This window comes from Parus major, chromosome 12 (assembly GCF_001522545.3).
Source record: "Parus major isolate Abel chromosome 12, Parus_major1.1, whole genome shotgun sequence".
NCBI classification, from domain to species: Eukaryota; Metazoa; Chordata; class Aves; order Passeriformes; family Paridae; genus Parus; species Parus major.
The window spans coordinates 7,968,781-7,996,699 of NC_031781.1; the positions used below are offsets into that span (position 1 = coordinate 7,968,781).

A 27,919-nucleotide genomic window follows, 5' to 3' on the forward strand; every position below is an offset into this window, starting at 1 on the left:
AAAAAAGCCCAAAAGCCCCAGGAATCATTAAGCTGAAGTGAGAGAGGACCGAGGTTTTTCTGACCCAAACTGAACTCCCCCAATCATTAAACCCAGGTTTGTCCTTCTCTCATTACAGTAATCACAGTGGCCAGATAAAAGCTGGGAGGACACAGAGCACCAAATGAGACCCACAGATAATTGCTGTGCATGAAACCAAGCTTGGGTGTTCCTCAGGCACTTTGCAAACAATGGAAAAACCACAGACAAAGCAATGTGTTAGCAAGTCCCTTGTGCATTGAGAGTTTATTTCGTTTTTGTAATGGAACTGCACCATTGTTTACCCTAATTGAGGTATTTAGCCAAAATCCAGTATGTCATCATGAAAATAAGTACACTGCCTTAGAGCTATGTAAAAACATTGTACAAAATTTGTATCGATGTCAAATAAATACATTAATTTTAATATTTATGTAAAGAAACATGACTTGGATACTCTCGCAGTTAAAAAAAGAGAACAACTGGCTCTTTCACATATTAGGCAAACATTCAGCTTTACATTTAACAGACCTCAAACTGAAGCCTAGGTAACAGGTCAAATACAAATGTAGAAACTTAAAAGTGCCAACAAACAAGATAATTCAAGTACAGTAGACGTTAAAAAATATATGCATTTATTTAAATTTTCAGATGGTTCCAACAGGGACAGGCCATCAGGAATTTAAATAGAACATGAAAACATCTGAGATAACAAGAACAAGAAACATTTTGTTCCAGAATAAAATAGAAATCGTTAATCCAACATTTTAGAAACAGAGGAGTCCACAGCAACTTAGAAAAAGACTTAGAGTTCATTTCTGTTCTGAATATGGCCTGGAAGAATCACAGCAGCTATTCCAGCCACCAAGTGATGATGACTTTTCTGTATCCATGCTCTGACTGTAAGCAGATAGAAAATAATTGCTCTCGTCTTGGTTTTGATTTGCAGGAGAAATTGGGTATGTTGTTCCCAGAAAAGTCTGATGAGTGAGTACATTAAAGTGGCTGAATTGATGGGACATGTTTAATGGTCTGCTATAAACCTGGAAGTTGCTGAAAGGAGTTTGTTCAACTGTGTTGTGTTTTTCTCCTTCAGCAGAGCATGTTGTAGAAACTGGAGTAATTGGCTGTTTCTCTTCCAAGTCAGTTTTGTAAGTCTTTTCCACAAGGCCAGTTTGTGCTTCAGGAGATAACTCTGTAACTGATAAGCAGCTTTCCTTAGCATCTACTCCATGTGGGCCCTTGGCCTTTGTCTGCAAAGCTTCCACATGAGTATCACACTTAGAGGCATCACTGCAGATTTCTATTTCTGACAGTTCATCCCCTGAATCCAGAGACATGTCCTCCTCATCCTTTTCATCCTTTTCTACAAGAACTACATTAAAAGAGAGAGAAAGTCCTATTCTATTGAAATACAAACTTTGGTTAAAAAGGCCATACACTACTCACAGTGTTACACTTCAGCCAGTCCAACAGCACTTTAAGTCTTGGTCTTCTGCCACTCGTGTTCACTTACTCAACACACACACTTAACCCTCTGTGGGAGTGTCCAGTTACTCGGTGCTAAAAGCTTCTGCACACCGTGCTCACATTTAGTGCTGGGAAATCCCAACTCCCAGCTCCAAAGGGGACAATGTCAAAACAGCATCTAAAGTTACACAGCAGGTGAGTATTTGATCAGACAATTAAAGGAGTACAATTACTGACATCTCAGTACAGTTTATCTACTCTAAGTAGATAAAGCAGGTAGAGACAAATCTATACTTCTCCTGAAAACAGATGCCCTGTCTAGTGCCTCCAATACCATTTTTAGCCATTAAGGTCTCTGGTGCTCCATCCCCACTGCTTTTCCCCCATCATTTCAAACAGAAAAAGAGTAGCTGGAGAGTTGGGTTTTCCTTGCCAGCTGCAGTGGCCATTGACCGGAGTCAAGGCACACTGTCCCACAACCCCACACATGCAGTTTGGAAAGGAAAGTTTAAGAGTGTTTGACATTACCTGATTGTCTTTGGCCAGCACTGCAGGGAGAAAGGTGGTTCTGCTCAGTAACAGAGTTGTGATAGCCAACAAGACTTTTGAAGTTACGCATAAAGTCATCAACAGCAGCGACCACTATGCCATTATCAACATAACTGGAGAGCGTTTTGAGATTCTTTTCTAAATACATAAAAGAAGGGTTTGTATTAATATTTAGCACTTATTATCAAAAAAGGGGGAGAGGTATTCACAAATGTGGGGTTACCTGTTAGGAAGACAACATGTCTCTGTTGTATGTTTTGAGCCTGAAGCCTGATCAGACAGTCAAGTTCTGGAGCATTTCGAGTTTGAGAATCACAGTTATGGTAAGACAGAATCTCAACCAAATGCTTCTTTTGATAGGTGTTCAGAAGAGTGAGCAGGTTCAGGGCATTGGCATTCATCCTGCAGTGGAGGGAAAGCTCACTATTAGAAACAGTTTAAGGTCAATCTGAACATCAAAAGACAAACCTAAGAATAAGTTCTATTTAAGTGTGTTTTGGAGGACATAATGAAAGCTGAAGCATTTTAACAGCTGGTATTATAGCATCTTACTTACCTCCCCAGCTCTTTCAGTTTTTTTTGTATTTTGCAGTGGACTTTCCACTGCCATTTTCCATCTGGGGTACTGAGATCCTCCAGAAATGTTAGGAACTGTTTTAGTTTATCTGTTACAGAAATATTGAATAAAAGTTAAATTTTGTGGTATGTAGACTGAAAATACTGCTTTAGTATTTAGTAGTAAAAAGCTATTTTCTGTTTTCATCACAGTACAGTCACACAATTACAAACAGCAGCCACTTATTTCAAGTTTTCTTCCAGGCTGGCCAACAACAGTATCATAAAACTGAGCTGCTTTTCTGTAGCTCAGGTGCCCAGCAGTGGTATTTAAAAGCTGACCTCAGCATATACGCTCTGCCTTGCTAAAATATTTTAACTTCATTAACTGTTCAGTTTCAAATAAAGAAAAAATATATATAGCATATTTGTGGATGGAAGGAGGAATAAAATGCTCCACTGACATAACTACATAATGTAATACAAACTGAAGAAAAAATCTCCCTGTTCATGGATTCTTCAAGAAGGCCACTGGGCTAAGAAAGAGACAAAATTAGCTGAAATTCTTCTCAAAGTACATCACAAAATTGGAAGACCTGATCCTTCACTATGGTGAGTACAGGAGCTCTCAGGTACTGAAATGTCAGGATTATGGTTCTAAAGCTCCCAGAAGGATCACACCTACCTGTAGTGATGGTCTCTGGGTTAAGGACAGACTCATCTGACACAACAAAACCCCCAGACACAAACAGGTCATTGTAAGTGTGATTTTTCACATCATCCAAACTATCGACCCCTGCAAAGTTGACACAGGAGAGCTTCTTCAGAGTCACCAGGCCAGGGACCTGTTTGAAAACATTTGAAATCAGAAGTGTAATCACAGGTCACACAGAAAAAGGAACTACACAACTCTCCTACCTACTAATGCCAGGCACCAAAATACATTTTCACAAAATTACTGGGTTTTTTTCTTGCCTGGGGAGGTGCTCTCTCAGGAGCATTACAGGAATAAGGTAAATGAACATTGAGCACTTGGAGTAATTTTACTTTCTATCCAGCACAGGGTCTTAAGCTGTCAGAAATAGCTCAGATCATCTGAGACCTGCCTTCACCTCCTGTTAGAGCATCACAGAACCAGAAGCAGAACTACTCAGGCCTCTGTACAGCTTTACAGGTACTAACAATAAATATTCATTAGCATATGCATGGTGGTGGAAGAAGTTTTGTATAATGCTGGGACAAGACCACTTTTACTACAATCATTTTGTCTCTTCAAACAGCAGCTAAACATAGGATGCTGTTGAATGCTGTACTGTTAAAAGGAACCTGCCTTGCTCCAAATCAGCTCCTCTCACTATTGCCAACAGCTTTCTGTAGCACACTGTTACTTATGTGGGACATACCTTATGGATGAGGTTGGCAATGTCTTCATTTTGGATAATGATCATCAGTTTATCTAATTTAGCTCTTCTTTTAAGGAACTGCTCTGGATGGCACTCTGTATTCCCTAACCTTCTAAGATATTCCTGCCACCACAGAAAGAGACAAAGAAAAAATCAGTAGGTAGTTTGGTAAAAACAATGCCCAGATCACACCCATGGCAAGAAGGTTTTCCTTTCAGTGAATCCCAGAGGGACTGACTTCTTTGTCTCTCCCATACATTAATGAGAAGCAACACAAAGCAGCTGTTTCAGCAAGTCAGTTATTACTATCAAATCACACACACACAGCCAACTGACACTATCAAAGTGCCTGAGTTTTTAAGGAAAGCCAGAAGTTTACAACTTTCATCTTACACATTTAAGTGTAGAAGCACAGTGATTTCTCAAAGTTCTCTCTATTATTAATTAGAGGGGAAGAGGAAAAACCCCAAAGGCACACAAAGTGACTTTTCATGCATTCTTTCTAAAATGGTAGCTATCATTTCTTCCCTTATTACCTTTTTTCTGTAAGGCCACCCCCTGGCAGGATCTTCAGAAAGGACCAACCTACAGCCTGTTCTGTCTTCCAGCTCCAAGAAAAAGACTTACGTAAAAGCTAAATATAATCAAGACTACCTCAAAAGCTCAAGGAAGAAATGGGACAGGACAACCTACTTACACAATTCACTTTCACAGTGAAAGTGAGTCCAGTTTCATACAAGTGGATTTGAAAGACACCCTGTTCTGACACTAGAGAAAGGTTGAACACAAACAGCTTTACCTTGATTTCTCTGCAGAGAACACTTTCTTCCTTTTCATGAATATAAAATTTGACAGTGTTTTTCTGTACATCTTTCATTATTTCGACCAAACTGTTAACTACTTCAGGATTTAACTGGCTTATAAAATTAGTAAAAGCTGATTGAGTTGAAATGTTTAAGTTCTCAGGGGATTTCTGAGTCTTTTCTAGTGGTTCCATGAAATCACCACCAGAAGAAGTCTGATCCTCTGGTTTAGCATTCCCATGACCCATTTTCTCCTTCCCTGGGGGCAGGCTTGCTGAAGGCTGCTCATGAGAACGCAGCTCTCCCCCCAGGTTATTGCACAGCGGCTCTGGGAACGGCGCTGTGTCGCTGTCCCCGCACACGGCCAGCGTGTCGGGCACAGGCCGGGGGACAGTGCTGCTCGCCACCTCCAGTGCTTCAGGACTAGAATAAACTGGGGGAGTCTGCTTCATGCATGAAGAAGCCAAAATGACACTATTCAGCTTCTCACTCAGGCTCTCTATATATTCTTGGACGGAAATCTCTGATGCCTGCAAACAGATGTGTTGAGAAAGTCTCATTATCCTTTCCCGGGCAGAAAGGACTCGTGTGGACACGCTGCTGACATAAGCAATGTTCTTCTGCTGCAAAATTTCTTGAATCTTTCTTGCAAAGAGCTTGTATTCTTCTAACAGTGTTGTCTCTATTACTGCTCTAATGGAATCCTTAGCTGTAAAAGGCTGATCTGTTAGCTCATACTGATCTTCACGTTTCTCCACTTGTCCTGCATAATGTCCATCTTCTGCTGTCCCCTTCTGTGTGTCTGAAAATGGAGAGCATGGCAACTGATAATCAGAATTTCTCTGTCGATTTACTACCCGGGGGTCATTAGGAAGAGCATCCATTGGTGGTAAGTACTCCAGTGGCTCTTCTGGTGATTTCAGACCTACAGAGGAAAAGTTCAACATCCATCATCACCTCATGTTTGAAAGTGACACACAGCTGATACAACAAAACCTCCAAATCACAGCCTGAAAACAGCATTACTTTTATGCCTTCCTCACCAACCAACTTAAATCACAATACTCAAGTGCTACAATCTGCTGAGGTACAGAACCACAGTACACTTCACAGCTCCTAAGACAGTAAAACATAGACCAAGTTTGCTGAAATAGCAGGATACAAGTTGCTTTCCCAGAGATAAGGCAGAGTAAGCACAAACTCCATTAAAAATTAAATTAGAAGTCAAACAGGGCAACATATTATTCAAGTATTTTCACTTACTACTAGGTTAAAATTCTCACTTTTAAAAAGCTTAGACACAAATGACCTTGTGGAGTTGGACTGCAAGCTGCACCTGATCTTGCAATTGTGAGCACAAGTTTTTTTCTTGAAAGAGAAGGATCTCAGTCTGATTACTGACATAGCTTCAGTGGTGCTGCAAGGAGTGCTGAAAGCCCCTCATAACCCCAGCTCAGTTTCTTCACCATCTATTCAAAACTATAGTTTGGTTTATTTTTCAAACATTCACATTTCTAATTTGTTTCAATGTGAAGCCAAACCTATATTCTCCACCAGTATCTGTTTTCATCCAGCAGATTTCTGTATTAATCAAATACAAGAAACAACTGCACAGGCTACAGATATGCTTGTGTACCAACATGTGATCCAAGAACGGATCTATGAAGCCAGATACAAACATTTAAAATATGTTTTTATTCACTATTCGTAGGAGTAGAGGAGTTAAAACACATCTTACCTGTAATTGGGATAAGTTTCCAGTGCATTCCAACTTCCCCTACATTATTTGAGTTGGGATGTTGCCTATGATAGCCATGTTCTACAGGTGCACTAGGACAGGCACTGTAGTCTTCAAAGGCATTCTCAGTGCCTGCTTCCTAAAAAACAAACAAAATGCCCATCTCAAAACAACTTCTTCTCGTTTTGCTCACTATTAAGTTTTTACATTCTGAGCAGTTGACAGAAAGAATACACCTGAACCCACCAGCACACTGGCAATTCTGCCATCAATCTACTCCAGTCTAGTCCAGTTAACCTTTCCATGAGGTACTTCCCTGGTCTATCATGAAATTATTAAGGCAGTCCTGAGCACTGGCCTTACAGTATGGAAGCTGGGGGTGGCAAAGAGGAAGGGAGGGGAGAACTGGCTGCACCCTCACTCTTTCCAGGCTGTTGTTTTGATACTTGAGTAAATCCGTGAGATGCTGGCATTGCTGAGGCACTGCCTACAACTAGCATGGGGCCCTTAAACAAGCCAATTTCATCTCAGATTCCAGATGGGTAGAAACAAAACAGCACGGAGATTACAGGCAGGATACATTCATTCCTGCTCCATGACTTAGAAACTGGGCTTTGTGTGTAAGTACCAGTATCAGAGATCATGGAACAATCACATGGGAACTCATATACAGCACTGCACCAAGAAAGCACACAAAGAGAGCTGAGCATGCAGTGAAATGCTTCAGCTCTGCTCCTTTCTTATTACAGAAAGAATAGATATAAAGAACCAGGAACACATGCTTAAGAGTGGAGAAAATTTCTATCTATATTTCTACCAAACAGAAAAGCTTCACAGAAAAGTTATCTGTGTTTGCCTCTGTAAAAATAATAGAATGCTTTTTTCATGTAGCCTCATAATATTTATGAAAATAGTACTTTCAGTGTTAGCATCTTGGCAGCTTCACTTACTTGTAAATGTAATGTGTGCTCAAGGGCTGCTTCGTTGGGTGGGAGCTGCAGACCAACATCGATGGGGTAGGGCAAGCACGGCATGTCAGTTTCCAGCATGGCCGGGCTCTCCGGGTCCTTGAAGGTAACACTGTCAGCCTGAGCAGTGTTAGGAAGCTCCTGATCATCTCTGTCCTGAGCTGGAATGGATTCATATTCATATTTTTGTCTCATATCTTCTTCAACATCGTCAGTGCCTAGTGCTAAGTTTTGGCTGACAGACTGTTCCAGTTCTGGGTCCCAGTGGCCTGCAGGGGTCAGCATCTCCAGCAGCACTTTGATGAGCCCCTGCCTGTCGGCAGCAGAGTCGGACACATCCGCCTGCCTGAAGTCACTCTCGTGGCCAACATGGTCAGAATTCACTGAGAACACAGAGTGTGGTGAATCCAGCGTTCTGCCCCCTTAAAACAGGGTGAGGAGGAGAAAGAAATCCATTACTCAGTCTCAAAAACAAAAGCAGATCTCCCCTCAAACATCTGCCACATACCCACAGTCTCACTCTTTAGCATCAGTTACTTTAGTTCAGCATCACACTTACTTTAACAAAAATGCAGACACGCATTCATCACGTATTCTACATTAATAATCAATGTAAAAAGACCTTGGAAGGTTCACAGAATTCCAAGCAGGAATCCCAACCATGAACCCTTTGCCTCCTTCATCCCCACGTTCCAGTCAGTATCTTTTGTCCCCCTCAAGAGGACATCTAAGGATACCTAAGATCAGTCACTTCATCTTCCAGTGATTCACATACACGAGAGTGACTGGTGCTTGATGGAAATCCCCTCTTCTTTGTGTCACCCTGTTCCTGTTTCCCCCTTCTGCAGGGGATCTCTGTATTGCCTTGTGAAAAGGGTCAGGGAAACAGAAATCAAAGGGTTTTTTCTGGCAGGTCTTAAGTCAGAAGGTATCTGTGATGTGGCTTCTCTGAGGTTTGGCTGTAGATAATTTCATGTATAGAATAATTTAATCTTATTAGGTTGTTTCCTTTGTCCCACTACACACATTACTGGCTATTTCAAAACTTAACTATGTTTTTTCCCTTCAATCTAAACTTCTTAGGTATGACAGAGGGTATTGGAAACACAAAGAATTACAGCGAAGTCAAACTCTACACAAAACAATATGAAGTCTGCTGAATGGTCTGTATTAGAAAGTGTTTGGACAGCTCCACAGGCAAGTAAACTCTTTGAAAGTCTGCCTTCTTTCCAAAGAGGCAAAACAAAAGCAACTTCCAGGAAAATTCCCTTTAACTTTTCTCCTAGAAAGTGGAAACCCACAAAAAACAAACTTTATTTCCATTGACAGATCTCAGGCCAAGGTTTAAATGAACCATCAAGCATTAAATTTCCACAGCATGCAAAAAAATACTCAATCTATTATGATTAAATGTTAAATATGCTCTGAAGAACAATTTTAAAGAAGAACTCTAAACAAAGACTTTCTTACCTTCGCACTGACAAACATTCTCTGAAGAGTCACTCAGTTTTAGGTATTTCTGCAAATTTTCAGATTGTTTTTCCAGCTTTCTTTTCAGACCACTTCTAATTCTGGGGTCTTCAGAATCAGAATCTCCACCTACGTTTTTCTTCCTACACTGGATCAAGTTAATAAGGTCTTTGAGTTTTTCAGTATCATATTCTCCAGAAGGAGGCAGTTTTTGTTTAGCAGCAGTGGCTTGATATTTGGGATGGATTCCTTTCCCACATTTTGCCTTGGCAAAGTCAGAGTAGCCTTCTGTAGCTTCACAACCTGAGATGGGACTGAAGCGCTGAGGCTTCCGATTTCTATCCATCAGTTCCTTAGCTCTGGAAACGGGGAGCTGATAGGCCTCACAACCAAAAATATAGTTCTGCAAGCATGGGTTAATATGACCTTTGTATCTTGGGGCAGAGAACAGAAATGTTTTGTCATCCAGCCGTGTTGAATACTCATATAATATAAATTCTCTACCTCTTCCAGGGCTACTGTAGAGTTTTTTAAAGTACTCATGCATGTAATTTTCCACAAGAACATTGAAATCTGCACTGTTGTCTTTACGGGACTGGATTATAGCAAAATGCAGAGACTGAATCAACTTTATGAATTCTGGAGTGATATCCTTTTTTTCGTGCAAAACCAGGGTAGCTGAATTTTTCTGTGTTCCATGTAGAACACTTCTTTGTGCTGCCATAGGAGAAAAGGGAATCCACAATTAAACCATGAAGCTATAAATAAATGATGACTAGTTAGCAATATCCTGTGTTAATACACCCTAGGTGAAACACAGTTTGGAATGTAATTCAGAAGCCAGGGAAGCCATATCAAGAAATTTCAACAAGTTTTACTTTCTCAAATATGAACAAATGAACCTACAATATGTGATATTTGCTTTTGTGAAGAAACAAATATTTCTAAACACCAACATCATGACCACAATCAATGAAAACTGTTACTTTTAGTTCACGTTGACTGAATACTACAAAGTCTTCAACAGAATATCATCTCTGTTTAAATAAAGCTGTACACAACAGTGAACAAACCTACCTGAGCTAATTACACATCTCTGCTCTGGAAACAGAAACAATGCATGAAGTACACGAGACCGTCCAGTCTGGTTGTCTAGAACACAAAAAAATAAAAACAGTTAAAAAGGAGAGTACCATCAAAAGACAATCTAGTACACAAAAACCCACACCCCTAAAAAAGCCCCAAAACAAACCCAACTCAAACACAAACCCAGAGTATGCTTACCATAAGGGGACATCATTTGCCAAGGAGAAAGAAGAAAAATAAATCCTCTGTCCACAAGTGGTTTCACAAGGACCTGTTTTCAAGCAAAAAGAGCAAACTGCTTCAAAGGCATCTGTTCACTATGAGCACTCTTCCTGACTGTAAGATAAGTCTGTCTTGGGCAGAGAACTGCCCTGATACTTAGGCGTATGCCAGCTAAGCAATTCCAGTGAGACTGTGGATCTTGTAGTATGCCTCAAATTACTAACTAGTAAAATTATTTTTAAAAACAGGAATAGTCAAATCTGTTGCACTCACAAGTTTCTCTTTCTCTAGTTTTTGAAGTAAACCCTCTAAGTGACTCCCAGAACGGGACTTCTCCACAACTTCATACAGGCTACAGTACATGCCATTCTTCAACACTGACACGATACAAGGGGAGAAAGAGAAGGTAAGAAAAAAAGAAACAAAACTGTAATTCAGAAAACTTGAAAATTTCGAATTTAAAGAAATTAAGCGAGAACAATTTACCTTCTTTTCCTCCTTGGTAAGTTTCTTTAAAGAACAACGCTGGTGAAATTTTTTTCTTCAACTGATCAATGCTTACAACTTTTTCAACCTCAAGTTTCTCAGGACTGGAGAAAAAGGATGGGGGAGATAAAAAATATAAAGACCTCTTTTTTTACCTTCTATATACCTACTCTCACTGATAAAATAATAACTAGTACATACATACTCTTAAGAACAATTTCTTTGGACTATCTCATGAGCCAGGGGTGTTTGTTCCTGCAGAGGAGTGTGTGTCACTTCAATGGAAAAAAACCCCAACAAGCCCTCAAACAACAGAACAGTGAACAGCAAAGACATGTTGACAGTTGTGTGCCTGAACTCAAGAAAGTTCTGGACCCACATGGCTCAAGTCTTGTTTGATGTATTTATGGACTTAGTAAGTATTTTAGATTTTCATCTGAATATATCCAAAACTCACCAGTCACTACTCAAAAGAGTTTTAATTGAGCAGTATTTTAAACTTACTGTCTAAACGGCAATACTCACAGCTTGCATGGAAGGAAAAGTTGTGCTGCTGATTTTAGGGAAACATGGCACACAAGTTTGCCTTTATTCCAAAGCTGTCCCCTCCACAATGTGATGTTAGGTTTCTCTAAATTAACATGGAGAAAGGAAGACTAAGTGAAACCACTTGCCAGCCGTGACTGAAAGAAGAGGCTGCTGAATCTCCAAAACCAGTTTAGGAAAATTTTCATACTAATACCAGACCAGACAATAATGTTAAAAGGTAACAGAAAGAATGCTATCAACCCTGTTATGTTTTGACCTGCTCTGAGCAGAGTAAAGGAGATTGGTTTGTTACCCACACTTGTCAGTATAAGCACACCCTTGATGCCAATTTCTGAGGACTATATCCTTTTTCCTTACCTTAACCACTTTCATACATATTAATTTTGCTTGAATGAGGCTCAAAACAAAGCATGACAGAGAATCATATTATTGAAGTGCCACTGAACAGGAGATTCAGGAACTGAAGATCAGTTCTTACTACACTCTGAATAGGAAAGGAGGGACATAAGACTTGATTTTGTTCACTTGTGGTTCATTCTGATAAAAGAAGATACACATTAAGGTGTCTATTTGATCATCCAGGATCAGCATCCAGCATGATTCAGGATAAAGTTCAGGTATACACTCAGCATAACTAAAATGGTCAAACATAAAACTATGGGGGAAAACATCAAAACCTTCCCTGTCTGTATCATAAGACCAATAAATGGAATTCATACTTACCTGTACTTGAATCTGTGTGAGAGGTGTTTGCTCTAAACAGAAGAAGACAGACAGAATGACTAGGCTGGAACACAGAATTCTGGCCACTGAATTTTACATTAAGGATAGTTTATCAGTCTAACAAAATAGCAAGACTGGTAATTCCCTCTCTAACCTCAATCCATCACTGCTGCAGCATCCTGTACTACTTTAGATACCTGGATAACTGTTTTTAGCATTTCACAGTACAGTCCCCACACGTGGACATCTTCCTCTCAGCACAGCTATCACAGTGTATCTGTGATCAACTGGCCATCTACATATTCTCTCCACAAGCAGTTAAGACACTAGTGAAGGGCTCAGAGAGAAAATATACAGGAGATCATTTTAGAGTACCAAGAAAGATAATGCTGTGAATGTTTTTATGTCCACAAATTCCCTCAGTTAGGTAAAACCCCCACTATTTGTGGATTCCACCCGGTCAAAAGGTAAGCAGGTGGGGGCCACCCTGCTGCATAAAACAAATTTTGCCAACTCTTGCTCTGCATTAAAAGTATTTATTATGCTAAATCCCTGTGACACATCCATTCATTTCAGCACTGTTCATTTAAATAAACTCAAAGCTACTGCAAATAACTATGAATTCTCCATGCTACGTGCAGATTTTCCAAAACTCATTTCCTAGCTTACCTTGATGGGGGCACAAATTTTGGTCCTTGTACCACATCATCCTTGTAAGTAAATGAAACAACAGCGTAAGGACAAACATGTCTTGGTCTTTGTCTGATCTCATCAAAGACGTATTCATAAAAGTAGTACTGGGAAAAAGAAGTGACAGTGTTAAAATAGAAGCCTGGAGCAACAGGCAGTTTCTTTAAAAGCTGGTATTTAAATTTAAGAAGTTTTTAAATGCTCCTCTCATATGTACTATACAATACAATCAGTTAAGGTACTTCTCCCCTCCTTTGTCAACCACTTAGATATGGACAGTACTTTAGAAGCAAATCAAGAATGAAACATTCCTGAAATGCAACATTTGCTTGAAAGTATTCCTGGTAAGAGAAAGGATAATTAATAAAAACAAAAAAAATTCAGAGGAAAGTAAGTACTGCAATGAGTTTTGGAGTCTATCCTTAGTTCAGTCACAAAATTATAATATAAAATGTTAATTTATGCAAATTTGTAATCAGAAATGAAAATATACATTAATTTTTTAGCCATCTAATTCAGCCATCAGTATCCAGCCCAGTGATTTATAGAAGACAAAAGAAGTTGTTAATACTGAAGAGAATGCTTTCAAGTAAGGATCCTGAAACCTGCAGACTTGGTGGAATAAACTGACTGCAACAAAAATTACTGCAGTAGGAGACAGAACACCTGGGGGAACATAAATGCTTGGAAATTACTTCATTCTGTCTTCCTCCATCATCTCCAAAAATTAGAATCTTGAAAGGAGAATAAGAAGGAAAAAAAAAAAAAAAAAGAAAAATAAAGAAAAATGCTATTCTTTCCCAGCCAGTATTTTCTCTTTTAGGAGTCTCACTTAATGACCCCAAACCAGTTGTACCTTTACATTTCAAACTCCCCACATTAAGTCCTCTCTTCCAGCCTCCATTCCAGTCTCATGTACATTCCCCAGTTATTTCCTATTCCACCTCCACCCTAGTCTGAGGGAGATCTTCACCTGAGGTTTAGGATCACACAATGGGAACGAACAGGAGAGGCTGCCATGCTGTTCTGGGATTTCTAATGCAGGCATCTGTGAGCTGCACCCAGCTGCAGCTTCACAGGGAAGCTCAGGGTTTGTTGCATCTTCAGTGATTTTCTCTCCATCATTTCAGAAGTTCTGTTTATGAAGGTTTTATATCAGAAAGTAACACAGGCCCAGCTTTACCTGAGTAAGTTCATAGGCTCGGTAAGCCAACAAGGAGGTGACTTTATTTGCATTCTTTGAAACATGACACTCATGCTTTGGGGTGGGATCCAACACGCTCTTGACAGTTGATTCCATTGCTTTCATACCAATGTGGTCATATATGCTTTTCATTCTTCCCTGTAATAAAGCAGAAGAATTGTCAGCATGAGCTTTTTCCTGGAAACTGGTGAATTGCTTCAAGTACCAAAGAAAATAACAGCAGAGAAAATAAAATAGGTCATTAAGAAAGCCACTTCTAGAAGTATAATACTTTCACACTTTTAAAAAAAAAAAACAAAAACAGATTTTTGCCTTTTGTAACAATTTATTATGCTTTATTTAAGCTTAATATAAACACTGGACTTTAAATCTAGTAGAGGTCTAGTTTCTCTATATGCATATAATTGCAGAAATTAAAAGTAAGTAAGGTTAAAACCACCCGTGTGTTATCAGTAAGTAATGTAATCCTTCAAGAATAGCAAGATAAAATTACCTTTATTATTTTAAAAACAATCACATCTCCAGGTACTCCAGATTCTAGAGGATTACGCTGCAATAAATCAGCATACTTGGAGATATAGACACCTGAGAAGAGAATAAAAATAAACCAAAATGCATTATGCTGAATGATAAAACATTATTACAGGTTTAAAAAGCATTACATGGGATTAAAGCTCAATGGACACAAAAGAAGAAAGATATAACTAACACTCAAGTGCAAAGGTAAAACAACTTTGTGCTTTTCTGTACTTAGTTATTTAATAGAGCTTAAGGCCACAAACACACACCGTCATTTTTCAGTCTGGCTGACTACCTCAGATCAAAGAGCTGGAACTGAATTCAGATACTCTGAAAAGCATACATTTTGCTTAGGTTCCTCTCATTCCAAGTCTGTATTTAACTGTTTTAGCAAATTGCTCCAGACTCTTTACCAGCTAAAGAGTCATATGCTCATAATCTGTGCTCTTCTCCACACCTATTTCTGCTTTCAGTATTCATGTTGATATTCATTCATATCCATATTGTCTGCTTTCAATATTCATGATACCTCTGTACCATGTTCCTTTTACACGGGATGACAAAATTAGCTCCTCACTTTCTATTTGAAAAGCTTTGCAAAAGGAACTTACTGTCTTGCAGTCTCAAAATTCTTTGCTCCTTGTGACTCTTCTAAGTCTCCAATTTATCTACACTCTTCTTGGATTCATGGTTTCAAGAATTTTAGTTCTATCTACATCAAAACTGAGCTGAGCTACTGTGTCCATGAGGTATCCCTGAATGGACATACCTACAGACAAACACAGAGGCTGCCAACCACATGCTGCATTAGCTCTTTGGCCCCCCAGGTTTACTGGAAAGACATGGGATATGGGTTTGACTTAAAGCCAAAACGAGAATTAGGTCCTTCCTTTGGGAAGCTGAACTACTCAAAAACAGAGCTAGGAAATAATGTTCTGATGTCTATTTCCTTTGCTAAAACATCTTGCTGTGATATTGCTGCAGTCAGTGATAGAAAAAGGACTGAAAGTTCACACAACTACATCACATTGTCTACCAACTGCTACTGAATAACCAGCCCTTATAATCAAAAGATAGTTACCCATGGAAGGTTTGCCGAGAACTGTGATGCTGGAGTGGCCAACCTGCAGCCCCTTTTCACATATGCTCTGGATCTAAAGAGAACAGACAGTTTTTTAAGCAAGTCTGTTAGGAAAGCCAGGATATGAACAGAACAAACAGTGAGAAATTACAATTACAGAATTTAAATTGAGATTTAAACAAAATCCCAACCCTCACAAACAGAGGCAAGCCTAGTCTGAATTCTCTATAAAACTATTAAACTGTGCAAATCAAACCGATATGGAATAGGTACATAGACTCACCTGTATCTTAAAAAAACACAGCCTCCCTATACCTCAAACACTGTTTATGAACATTTCTTGCCCTTAATACAGAAAATTCTAATATTTAAAACAGAAGTATACCTGTCAAATGATTACATGCTTAAGAAATCTTGAGTCTATAATAGCAGATAAAAGCACAGAAATCACCTTTCTATCACTTTGACTAAAAGTATGTGATCAAAGAAGACACAGAGAAGACAATGTTCATTTTCTAATATTACAGGTTATCTTGGTGATGCAAAAGAAAAAAAAAACCCTAAAAAAACACCAAAACCCAAATGCAATGAAAACACAAAAAATTCCTCCTCAATTAAAAAAAAAACAAACACGAACTAAATAAAAACTTACATGCCATCCAGAAAATCTATCCTTTTATTTATAAAACAGAGCCTAAACCAGAGAAGATACAGAGACACATAAATGGAGTACCTTAAGTAGCAGGGAATAGAGGATTTAAACGGTGATATATCAGATCTCTTTCCCATCCTTCTACACCTTCCAGTGCTGAATTTTGCAAAAGTAACTTAAAGATGGTGTCAATAAAAACACTCTGAAAAAAACCCAAAGTCCCTTGCTGAAGAAAGCATTTTCCCTGCAGTGTTTCATTCCTCACCTGGCACCGATCCACCATGAGGAATGCGTAACTTTCCGAGAGCTCCTTCTCCAGGCGCCCATCGTATCTCAGCTCTCTGCGTTTTTCTGTGAACTGTTCATAGAGAAAGTTCTCAGCACAGCTACACACACTGCTGCTGCCACAGTCAAGTGCCAGTGTTTTAAGGCCCCATCTATGTTAGCAGATCCAAGTGTAGAAAAATAATCAAAAGATAACCCAAATTAAATCACTGGATGCTATAATTTGATTTCAAAAACATTATATTTGTGGGAAATCTAATTAGCTTAATCTGCCCAAGTATTTGTTTTTTTTTAAGAGACACTCCTCAAACAAACCTGTGCAGTAATGCTTCAGTTTGATCACTGTAGCAGAACCAGCTAGAACCACCCAGCCCAATGCCTTCCATATTGTCTTTGAAACTCTAGAAATAAGACTTTTTCTCTTTTTAGAAGACAGATCTTGTACACTGTCCAGATATTTTTGCAGATGCACCTCACTGCTGCTGAGGTGGTTTTTACCAATATTTCTCAGCTGTAACCAAGAACAATAAATGTGATGGCAGAAAATGCTTCAGTTTACTTTATAACTTCAAGTTGATAAACACAACAAATTATATATTCAACTACTTCATATGTGAAGCTTTTTTGGCACTGGGAATGAAAACTTCATTTGAGAGTGATAAGAACAAGCCAAGGCTGGTTTTAAGAGACACTACACAAGGCACAACAGAAGGGCTTCAACCAAGGTGCTCCACTTACTAGATCAGTAATCAACTTTAGCTAAAGTACATCTTTGGAAAACAACAAAACTACAGAGATTATGGAAACTTATATCAGGCACATAGTTTAATCTTAATTTTCACAGGAAACATCAGCCTTGTAAAGACATTACAACATCTTTTCAGGTTATTAAAATACATTAATAAAAATTAAGAAGCCTTTTGAAAGCTAAAAACACAGATTTAAGGGGTGCCAAATACTATTTTCTTTTAGTCTTCTTGGAGTATCTGGCAGGCAAGAGTTTAAAACTATGCAGTAATAAACTTGCCTGAAAAACAGCTGCTTACATTTCTGGGGATGTGAGTTTGCAATTAAAGACAACCACGTAACTGAAAATAATGCCCAGTTCTCTGCCTCTAGATTGAGAAGAAGCACTGTCATTTGACTGGTACCTTATTGAGAAGCAGAAGACACAAACATACTCACTTCCTTTTCCAACAGTTCACTATGAACTAAGCTGGCTCTCTCGTATTTAAACTTGGACACTGAATTTGGATCCAAGTAGGAAGAATGCAGAATCTTCAAAATGTCCTCAAATTCTCGAGAACCTGGAAGTACTGGCTGAAAGAGTGCTACAAAGAGAAGAAATAATTAGCACCAATACAAATGTAAAGACATCCAAAATTTTCCACTTCACTGAGAGTTTGTGCATGAAGATAAACGGTTTTTGATTCAATTTCAAATACAAAACACCTATAATACTTGGCAAATGTGGACTTTAGAAAGTTTACCTTAAAAATTCCTAGAATGATAGCATCTTTTTAAAAATCACATTTGTGTTTTTTTTAATACTGCTCTTGAACAGCTACTAGTTCTCAGAAGTTTGTAAGGGAAGCACCTCAAATCTGAATTTACCTCTTGAAAAATGACTAATATGTACTGCAAAACACTATAATTAAACTTTCACAACTGTAATTTACTAATTAATTCTTTTAATTAAGAAGCAGGAACAAATTGTCCTAATAAAAAGCTCAACAAGAGTTTCATAGCTTGGCCTCGCTTCAGAACTATTATGAGGTTTTGTGTTTGTTTGCTAATGGGAATTAAGCTGAATATGAAGAAATCCAATCTTATTTAAAGACAGATAAGCTCCAATTATTAAAAAGCCCCACTGCCTGTGTTCGTGCTTGATGATGTCATCCCTTACTATACCTGCTTCAAAAGGAAAGCCCTTCATGTGCTGTTGTACCAATTCCCTCCTGGGCAAACCTTTGCCCGAGTTCCCACAGTGAAGCAGTCATGTCCCTGAGCTTCCTATCTGTGTTTGGGTGCCAAGGCAACAAACTGATCACGGGAGCAACCTCAGAGTGAGCCAGTAGAGGATGGCACCACAGGTTTTGAGGGTAGTGGCCAGGAAAATAACATCTCTGGGAGAACTGAACTACAATACAAAAAGTGGTTTTTATTCTCCAAGTAACTTCCAAAACGCACACCAAAAGTGCAGGATTTTTACTGTAGTTACAACAGCTAGGAAGAACAACAACAGTACTAATCTCACCAAAAAAATCTACCAATACTCAAATACTCTGTTTTGTCTAACAACAAATTAAATTTAATTACATCTTACATCTTCAAGAGTATATTCTCCAATTTCATTAAATAATATGGCAGTAGATTTAGGCAGAAATCTTTCCCTCATTTGCAAAAATTTACTGCATAAGCCTCAATATAAAACAAATGTTTCTAATGAATACTGAACTGTTCTGTGTTATCTAGTAAAAGCTGCACACCTTTGAAAGCAATACCACATCTGCAAACTGAACTCAAGCAATGATTCCAACACCACCACCAATGAGAAATCAATTTTTTAAGTGTGGAAGTTATGAAAATCATTTAGAAACCATACTTATGTAAAATCCTTTTTAGTAATGATACCTTCATTCTTGAAAAGCCGATAGCAGTATGTGAGGAGACAGAATTGAGAGTGAATAGAATTCTCAGTATTACTGGGACTGAACGCTCTTGTACTGAAGAGATAAATTCTTATTAATAGAATAGGAAACAAGCCTGCTGCAGGTACACATGCCCTGCTTCACCCCAAACATCCCTTGGACACTACCACACTAACTCCCTGTCAGAAAGATCTGGGGTTCACACACTATCGGAGCCTCAAAAAGGGCCAGTTAAGGCAGAAGGATATCTGTGCCAGTTGCTTGACCAAATTTCCTGTTTTCTTAGTGTTTACTGTATCTTATCCCTTCTCCCTCCTTCTCCCAGGACACAAGCTCAGTAAAAATCAGCCTCTCATTCCCATCTCGAGGCCAAACAAGTGGAAAGCATTGCAGGTTGAGCTAGAAAGAGCTACCACAAACCATGCATAATGTCTCACCTACTTTCCCAGATGCAAACCTAGGAAGAGGTACGATATTACATGAATTAAGATCCTGCCATACATGCAAATATTGTCAACCACGTTCCTATTTGTGTTTAAACATCTTCTGCTCTGTGGAAAGCTCTGGGGAGCAAGCTGAGACAGACTTGCCCTAAACCAGCAAGTCCCCCTATTCTCCTGGTAGGAAGAACCTGCACAAACTAGTATACACTTAGTTCACAACACATTTATGGAAAAGCCCTACCTAATCATTAAATTATGGAAAATAGAAAATAAGATTTTTTTTTAAGATTGTTGCAGTTTTTTTCTTCCAGAACACGAGGCACTGCAGGCTTCATGTTCTCAATTAAAACATGAAACACTACCCCAGTGAGATGAGGAGACAGGCAGTACTTTTCACTTTGTCACTTGAGCTGTGGTGTTCAAGGACAGTGATGGTCTAAAACAATAATGTCACCATAGCAGGGCATGCACTTCAAGGAAGGAGTGCAGAAACATGACAGAATTAAAACAAAACCAAGAAGTACTAAACTAGATCTTGTACAGCAGTCAGCAAGGCCTGTGCTCTCAGGCAAACCATGAAATTACTGAGCTCATCTGCAGTCCTCCATAACTTCAAAGACCAGCCATGTACATGTACAGATCTTCCAGGCTTGCTGTACAAAGCTGATGGGGCTATGCTGAACCTTTACTGTCCTGTGTTAATTAAACAGTAATTAAAGTAAGGACTAACCTGCAGCATCCTTATAATACAAATCTATTGTTGTGGGGTTTGCTGGCTTTTTCTGCATAGATAAAAGTAAGTAAATAAATATGGGGTTTGTTCAGCTTCTATCCAGGGCATTGGAACATATGTAATTATTTTTAAGTGGAAATTGAGTTTAGCTATTAAGTACTAGTCAAGGGACAGGGACTGGACTGGATGTTTGGATGTATGTCATGCCTGAGAGGCTCTACTTTTTCTTTCACAGCTGTCTAATGTTTGAACTTCAGGAAACTGAGACTGGAGTTACTGTCTTTGGCTGCTTTAAGTCAGAATATGAAGACAGAGCCATCCTCCTTGAGCAATCCTGAACAAAGTTTGAAGTGAAGATAAATAAATAACTGATTTTCTTATCAGCTAAGTTGGCAGAATGCTAGCATTCTTCACACACAAGTGCTCCTGCTACAAAAGCTTCATTGAGAAGCGCCCTTTAAAATCTTCATTTTTTTTTCAGTCTTCACTTTTTAAGAGCAAGATAAAAAATCCGTGATTTTCATGAACTGTGACATTTTTACCCTTAGGACTTTTTCAGCCCAAAATGTCTTGTGCTCTCAAAAGGCCTAAATAGTTACCAAGTTCAGCAACTGAGCAAGTTCTACACCTAGAAATACCCTGTAGCAAATAGCAGATGCACATCTCTACCAAAGAAAAGTTAGGAGACAAAAGACAAGGCAAAATGATGAAGTAGAAAAGGGCCAACCTGGACCTTCATGCAAGTATTGCTGAGAGTTTAACAGGTATAAGCAAGACCTTTTTCCCTGATTCAGCCTGAGAAACAGCAGTCATTTGCTACTTAGACAGACTCCAGAAATAAACATCCAGCTTGCAATCCAGGTTGCAATCAACAAGCAACCCCTTAAAGGCACTGACTGCAATGTCAGCATCATTGTTGGAATTATCTTTTGGTAAGGGGATCACTCACACAGTTCATCAAGTTAGAAGTGTTCTTACACTGCTTTATCCTTAAATTTGCCTTCCTAATCCTATCAAGGACCTCTCAAGTTTCAAGCAAACTTGGAAACCTCTCAAGATCTGACAACTGAGTAAGAGGCCAGGACAACCTCTACCAATGGTAGATAAGCTGATCAAGAAAGCATCATAACACCATTACTAAACTCTATGTACCAAGAAAATAAACCTTCAAGAGACTTCTAAGGCAGAAGACAAATGCAGACACACCTTAAAAAAATAATGTTGCAGCCAACCTTTTGTTTGTTTCCTGAATTCCTATGCCAGGAAAAAGAACGAGGAAATCAGAAGAAGTATTCTCTATGCCAACTGACCACAGTTGTTTTTAAGAGGCATCCTTCCTCCAAATGCATTTCTTCAGATTACAAAGAATTTCTGTTGACTTTCAGTCCCTACTTTAAGTATTCAAGAGGAGACATAAATTCTGAGTAAGACAAATAAGCAACCAAAGCCTAAATTTTCTAGAATATTTCTCTTACATTTTGGAAGCTAAAGCTTAAATTTTCTCTTACATTTGTGCTTTTAAGATGCAATTTTTAATTGCTTCGTTACCAAAAATTGTTCCTGAAACGCATTTTGGTGTAAAAAAATTAAGAAGTCCACCTAAACAACCAACCTCCAAACTAACTCTAACACCTCGGACAAAGTCATCCTGCACATACTTTGTACATAGCAATTAAGACTTCACAATCAAGGCAGCAGCTCTCTCTCAGGATGGTACGTCCAGGAAAGAAATGGTGGTTTAAAAAGCAAAACAAGGACAATTCTAAGGCAAGGAATGATGGTGAAAGCTTCCATGTGTATTGATTCATGCTGGGCTTTAGAATCAAGCCAAGAGAGCTCTTTTCAGAGGGACTGGTGACATTCAGATTATTCTGCAATTTAACAGGATGTATTTAAGCACTAGCAATAAAGATGTGGCAAGCACGTGCCACTTCATCATCAGATGATCCATGCAGTGCTGATCTTCCAGCTCAATTCCAGAACTGACTGAATTGCATCATTTTTCAATACAAATCCCAATATCAATTTGGTTGTCCTCAAACTGCACGTTTGGCAGTCCATGCTGTGAGAACAACACTCAGCAACTGTAATCCCACAGGCACCGTGGGCTGAAAGGAGCAGGGTCTGCTTTGAGAGCTTTGGAAGCTCCAAGTCATCAGAATGATCAAAATACCTGAGAGCCTTTCTACAGGCCGAAAGGAAAAAAAGGTAAGAACGGATCAAATGCCCTTGACATTGGCAAGTCAGTTTTTGAAGTAAGGTAAGAATGGCTTCGTCTTCTACCTTAGAGGCCACAGAAGCCTGAGGTTTGAACTATACAATCCAAACTTCTTGCACACTGCAGATGGCTCTGCATAGGCAAATGATGAATCAGAGGACCTGAAAAGATATTTTGCAGGCTTTCATTCACATTAGAACTAAATGCTAAAGAAGAACTTCAAATATCCCTGGTTAAGTACTAAACATTTCTGAAATACATTTAAAGGTATTCACATGTAACCACACTTGGGTGTGACATACAAGACACTTCAGTTATTCACGAGGCACCAGGTATTTTTCTGTCAGATGAATTATAAAAGATTTTTTTCTCCAAATCAACCCAGTTCTTTTTACAATGAATCTCTGCCAGACTTGTATCACCCCAGAGCAGGGTGGTAACAGCAAAGACCAGGAAGAAAAAGGGGTCATTACTGCCAAAAGGAATTACTTTATTACTGGAAAGAAAAGACTGGATAATGAAATAAACCTACCTTCATCTCTTCCTTACAGAAGAAAGCATTTCAAGAAGATGTTATTCTCTTCTCTGAAGAACAAGCCTATTCAAACAAGTATTTCTTTGACATGGACTAAGTTACTGACTCCATATTGCAAAAGGGCAAGAACTAAGAAACTTCAGGGAGGAAATCAGACATGTCTTCAACTCCACTTAACAAAAACCAAGTGAAGCAGAAACCAATGGAGTTTTGTGAAAAGCAAGAAATACCACAGACTTTTAAAGGAAGAGTTACTAAAAAAAAAACCCTGGATATTTGGAAGCAGAACGCTTCCAAAGCGAGGCACGAGAACGTGGGATGCTCCCTTCATCCCTGCAAAGAACTTTCACCAGATAAGAAGGAGTCTTCTGCGTATCATCAATGAAGGATAACTCTGCTGTGTTTGCTTAGTCTGTCCTAACCAGGATTACACCCCTCTCCTGCACGGAGGAGGTCAGGGGGAAGAGAAAAGCGAACCATCTTCGCTGATGTCGGTGTCTCAAAGAAACATCTTCTCCACATGCGAATGCACCTCCAGAAGCAGAGCTGAGATCAACTCAAGCCCACCCTGATTGCATCCAGCTTCTCCTCGTTTTAAAGCAGAGGTCTGAAATTCAAGCCGAGTTTTTGTTTTGGTTTTGTTTCATCCTCGTGAGAAAATGAAAGTGAGAAAGGAAAGAGAAGGGGTAGGGAAAGAATGTAAAAGCCTGACACTAAAATCGGCTCCCCAGCAGCCTCGCAAGTGAGAGCCAGCAGAGCCTCCTCCACACCGCAGGGTTTGCATGCAGCCGTGTGAGGTGTCTGAGAGCTGCCTGATGAATCAGATGGAGAAGGGAGCGAGGTAGAAAAGGGAGGGGAAGGTAAGGAACAACCTTTCTTTTCTCTGCTCTTCCTGGGGATGTGAAAATTCCTCCTAAAAGGCTGCTGGTCTTCTGGGGGCTTAGGGAGAGGGGGCGGCCCCCCGAATACACCGCTGGGCGGCTGCTGCTGCTGTTCATTTGCCGTCGAGATGCTGCTCCTGCGCTGGCTACTGCTACTGATGCTGAGGTTTGTGGGGACCTTGTCCTCTGCAGCAACAGCAGCCACAAGCAGCGCCTCCCCATCGCTACCGCTCTCAGAGCGTCCGCCATTTTGTGTGGTGTCCTCAGCGGCTCCTACTCTGTTACTCTCAGCTCCGAGGACGCCCGCGCTGGTCTTCTCTGTCCGCTGATGCTGCTCCGGCTCTATCTCGCCGCCACTGCGGATCACGGCATCCGCCATTCCCTCCGGAGAAGCGAGCCCGGCAGCTCGCGCCTTCTCTTCTCCCCAGTAGAGCGCCCCTGCCTAGCGCCAGCAGCGCCCGCACCACCTCGACTCCCCCTCCGCCCGCCTCACGACGGCCTCCGCGCCACCCCCGCCCCACCACACAACATGGCGGCGGCGCGGGGCGGGGCTACGCCCGGCCCGGCCCAGCCAATCAGCTCGCAGCACACGTTATAATAAATAAGGGCGCGGCCGGGGCCCACGCGATAGGGCGGGATGGGGCCGCTCCCGTCAGCTGGCCCCGCTCCCACAAACCGGCACCGTTCGGGACCCGCCGCTCCCACAGACTGGCACCGCTCCCACAAACCGGCACCGTTCGGGACCCGCCCCTCCCGCCCCCGGGCACCGTTCGGGACCCGCCCCTCCCGCCCCCGGGCACCGCTCGGGACCCGCCGCCCTCCCGCCAAGCGGCGGCACCTCCTCCGAGGCCGGGTGAGGGGGAGCGAGGCAGGAGCGCTGCCCTGAGGAGACACCGCTGTCCCGGGAAGGGCGCAGCCGGCACAAGGCTCCCGCCCTGCGGCCGGGGCACGGCGCTCGGGAACGGGCTCTCCCTTTGGGCATTTCGGGGCCGGGAGCGCTCCGCCTCCAGGGTTGGCACAGCGTTCTTTGCGAACTCCCAACTCTCAACTACAAGTTCACTGCATCGAGTGCCAGCGTGTACTTCTTACTCTCAGATTCAAAGGTTTTTTCCAAGGCATTGGACAAAATTACAACATTTCACGTTTGAAGAATAAAAATACATATTATGGTTATAAATGAAACGCAAAAGAAAAAAAAAAAAACAACTTCATTTACTTCAGCAGGATTCTTTCATAGTTGCATACTGAATAACCTATATTGGAGGCCAGACAATGAACACTTAGTGTCCCTGTAAGGCTCACAATTTTTGGTGCAAGAAGGATGTGAAAATGTGAAAGCCAAAGCAAAGAGCTATCTTTGGCAGCTCCTGGGAATGCACGGAGGTGAACAGTGCCTGCTGAAAATAGCCATTCTTGCAGTGACTACAAAATGCAAATACAGGATTTTAGTTTTATAAATAACTAGCAAAACATTAAAAGCCCATCATTTGTTTTCTTTGTTAAAAGTATACAAGTGCTGTAGTTGTTGAACAGATTCCTTAGCTACCAATTACCCTCAATCCTCAAAGTGTAGCCATACATATGTCACCTTGAAAGCAGCCACTGACCTTAAAAATAGGAAGTTTCATGCTTGCAAGGTGTGCAAAGAACAGGCATTTTAATCTGGCCCGTTTATTTTATTAATCTCTTTTTAGTTTAGCTGTAAATCAGAAAATACAAATAACCTACCTGCTCACAAATGGCCTGGTAGCCTCCAGGGTATTAAAAGAAGATAAGCTAATAATTATTAGTAGTTCTTAGAAGTGTTTGGGGACCCAGCAAGTCTAAACAGGTAAACTAGTATCTGTAACTATAATTTACATAAATTACAGAAACATAACAGCCAATATTTATCTAACTGCAGAAACATGGTGTTCCATTATCTAGAGATAAAAAACCCCACAAATAGGGTGTTCATCCTGTGGATAAATTAAGACTGTCTCCCTGAGAATACGATGTCTGAGAATCTGATGTTCGGTCTCTGTGAGAATTCAATGCTGGTGAAGAGAATATTACGGGTGTGTTGATATATTGAAATAATTCTGCTGTGTTTTACATTGTTTAAATAGAATTTCCGTATACAAGAAAAAATGGAAGTACCAATCTGGTCCCATTTAAGGCCGTGTTGATCCATTATGTATCTCCAACCACGTCAAATTGCTTTATCAATTTTGAATTGGTAGAGCTTTTAAAATCACTTTCAGCTTGTGCATGTCTGGGGTACACAAGCAGTTCAATTGACTGGTGTTTGGATCAAACAATCTCTGAAGTCTTGCTTATTTACCAACAAGCACACCAAGTTTTCCTCATCACTTGCTTTAACAAGATATGTCTTTGCAGTTGTACAGAATTAGTTTTCTGTATTAATTACCTAAGTCTGGGACAGATCATCACAAAAATTACTCAGTATTAATTGATAAATTCTCCAGCAATTCCAGATCACTGCACCACACTGTGCATCTTAAATCCCAATAGATATCAAAAATGTACAAAGAATCCCAGTTCACAGAGTGACGGTTCAGTGAAAAACACCATAGGAAGAGGTTACTTGAATACTCTGAAGGGAAAAAAAAAGGTTATAAAATCTGTCACCTTATTCTCTCTCTCGTTTCTGGTTTCTGTGGGTTTTGGTACTTGCCAAGCATTCGACCATGATTCCTGGGCTTGCACCAAGTGGTTTTCCACCCCAGTACAAAGCAGCTGCAAATGCCTTTGATTCTGAAATCAGATGATTTTAACACATTAGTAATACAGATTTAGATCATATTAAGAGCCACAAAGACACAAGGGAGGGTTGCATGCTCAAGGAGCAAACTTGTGTGCTTCCTCCAGACATTGCTTCAGTAGACTTTTGTGAATGTAAATGTAAAAATTTGAAAACTAAATTAGAAATTTGAAATTAATCAGAGTATATTGTTACAATTTAAATAACCACAAATTACTATTTTACTTTCCCTTATTACTCTAATGATGCAAAACACATCTAATTTCTTCAAAAGTTTAAGAGCTAATTTGTGCCAACCAAAGTACAGGTGCCATGAGATCAAGGATAGAATAATTGTATAATTAATCTTTCTTCCTAGACCATGCAAAGAGAAGAACCTTTGGAAAACTCAGAAACAAAACTTAATCTACACACTTGGAAAGAGCTTTACTATCATTTACCAGCCATGGAGAAAATATGCCTATATTAAAAGGTGAGACAAAATGGGGCAGTAGTCTTGACCTGGCTCTGTAAAACCAGAAATTAGTAGCAGAAGTTCACACAGTACTTTTTTTTTCCTAACAAATACGTGATCCTCAGGTAAAAGACTGAAAATACTTACATGTATTTTTTAATACTTTAATTTAATATAATTTAATTAATAATAATTAATAATACTTTAATTAATTATAATTAATACATGTAATATCTTAAAATATTTAAAATTTTGTGTAATCAAATCAGATCAGCCATGAAACTACAGCATTATTTCCAACAGATGGCAGCACCAACCTGTAGAACATGTTACAGTATTTTAAAATCAGTATTCATAAATAAGTACTAAATATGGAAGAGCTGCCCATTCTATATCTGAAACCCCCTTTTAAAAGGAAACAAATAATGTTCCATATATGTGTAACTTGGTTTCAGACTCTGTTAGATCCTGGGAATCAAGATTTGTCTAAGTGCCAGATAGTGTCACCATAAAATATCATTTTTATCAAAAAGTACAATCCATTAAACTGCTATCTGAAAGCTCTGATACAGCTTTCAAATTCTAGAAATTCCGTGAAATTTCAAGCAACCTGGTTCCCACTGTCACAGAAGCATTCCTAAGCCAGAAGCCCTGGTTCAGGTGAGTCATGCTTAATAGGAGAAATATTTTTATTACCCTTGCAGTTTTGGCCCTATCCTTACCCAGATTCTAGCAACTGATTCTTGGTGCTGAGCTTCATGGATCTCAA

General features: G+C 39.8%; 1 protein-coding gene and 1 long non-coding RNA gene across 4 annotated transcripts; one reads left to right on the forward strand and one right to left on the reverse strand.

Moving 5' to 3' along the window:
* Positions 1–254: 254 nt before the first annotated feature.
* On the reverse strand, positions 255–24,423 carry TASOR (transcription activation suppressor). Of its 3 annotated transcripts, none has more exons than XM_033517572.1 (23): positions 23,924–24,421; positions 17,657–17,802; positions 16,452–16,544; positions 15,535–15,607; positions 14,428–14,519; positions 13,914–14,072; positions 12,710–12,837; positions 12,041–12,072; positions 11,294–11,399; positions 10,769–10,872; positions 10,556–10,659; positions 10,259–10,331; positions 10,052–10,126; positions 8,975–9,691; positions 7,487–7,926; positions 6,537–6,675; positions 4,795–5,723; positions 3,996–4,118; positions 3,278–3,437; positions 2,594–2,702; positions 2,261–2,439; positions 2,017–2,175; positions 255–1,219 (listed from the first exon to the last, which is right to left on the reverse strand). In XM_033517572.1, the coding sequence occupies exons 1-23, from the start codon at positions 24,309–24,311 to the stop codon at positions 831–833; spliced, it is 4,917 nt and encodes a 1,638-aa protein (XP_033373463.1). In that variant the 5' UTR covers positions 24,312–24,421; the 3' UTR covers positions 255–830. The 3 variants fall into 3 exon arrangements, with proteins under 3 accessions (XP_033373463.1, XP_033373462.1, XP_015496134.1); XM_033517571.1 differs by having other exon boundaries at positions 255–1,393; positions 23,924–24,420; XM_015640648.3 differs by having other exon boundaries at positions 1,107–1,666; positions 23,924–24,423.
* LOC109022857 lies at positions 23,741–27,853 on the forward strand. Its single transcript, XR_004499280.1, has 3 exons — positions 23,741–23,911; positions 27,055–27,168; positions 27,737–27,853. It is a non-coding gene; the product is annotated as an uncharacterized LOC109022857 (long non-coding RNA).
* The last annotated feature ends 66 nt before the right edge of the window (positions 27,854–27,919 follow it).

Bases quoted from the DNA above. Each gene is read 5' to 3' on its own strand.
- TASOR (XM_033517571.1), bottom strand. From the start codon at position 24,311: ATGGCGGATGCCGTGATCCGCAGTGGCGGCGAGATAGAGCCGGAGCAG. The intron at 15,608-16,451 runs GTGAGGAATGAA...TGTTCTCTTTAG, and splicing joins TCATGGTGGATCGGTGCCAG to ATCCAGAGCATATGTGAAAA. The intron at 14,520-15,534 runs GTAACTATCTTT...TTCTCTTCTCAG, and splicing joins TCTCGGCAAACCTTCCATGG to GTGTCTATATCTCCAAGTAT.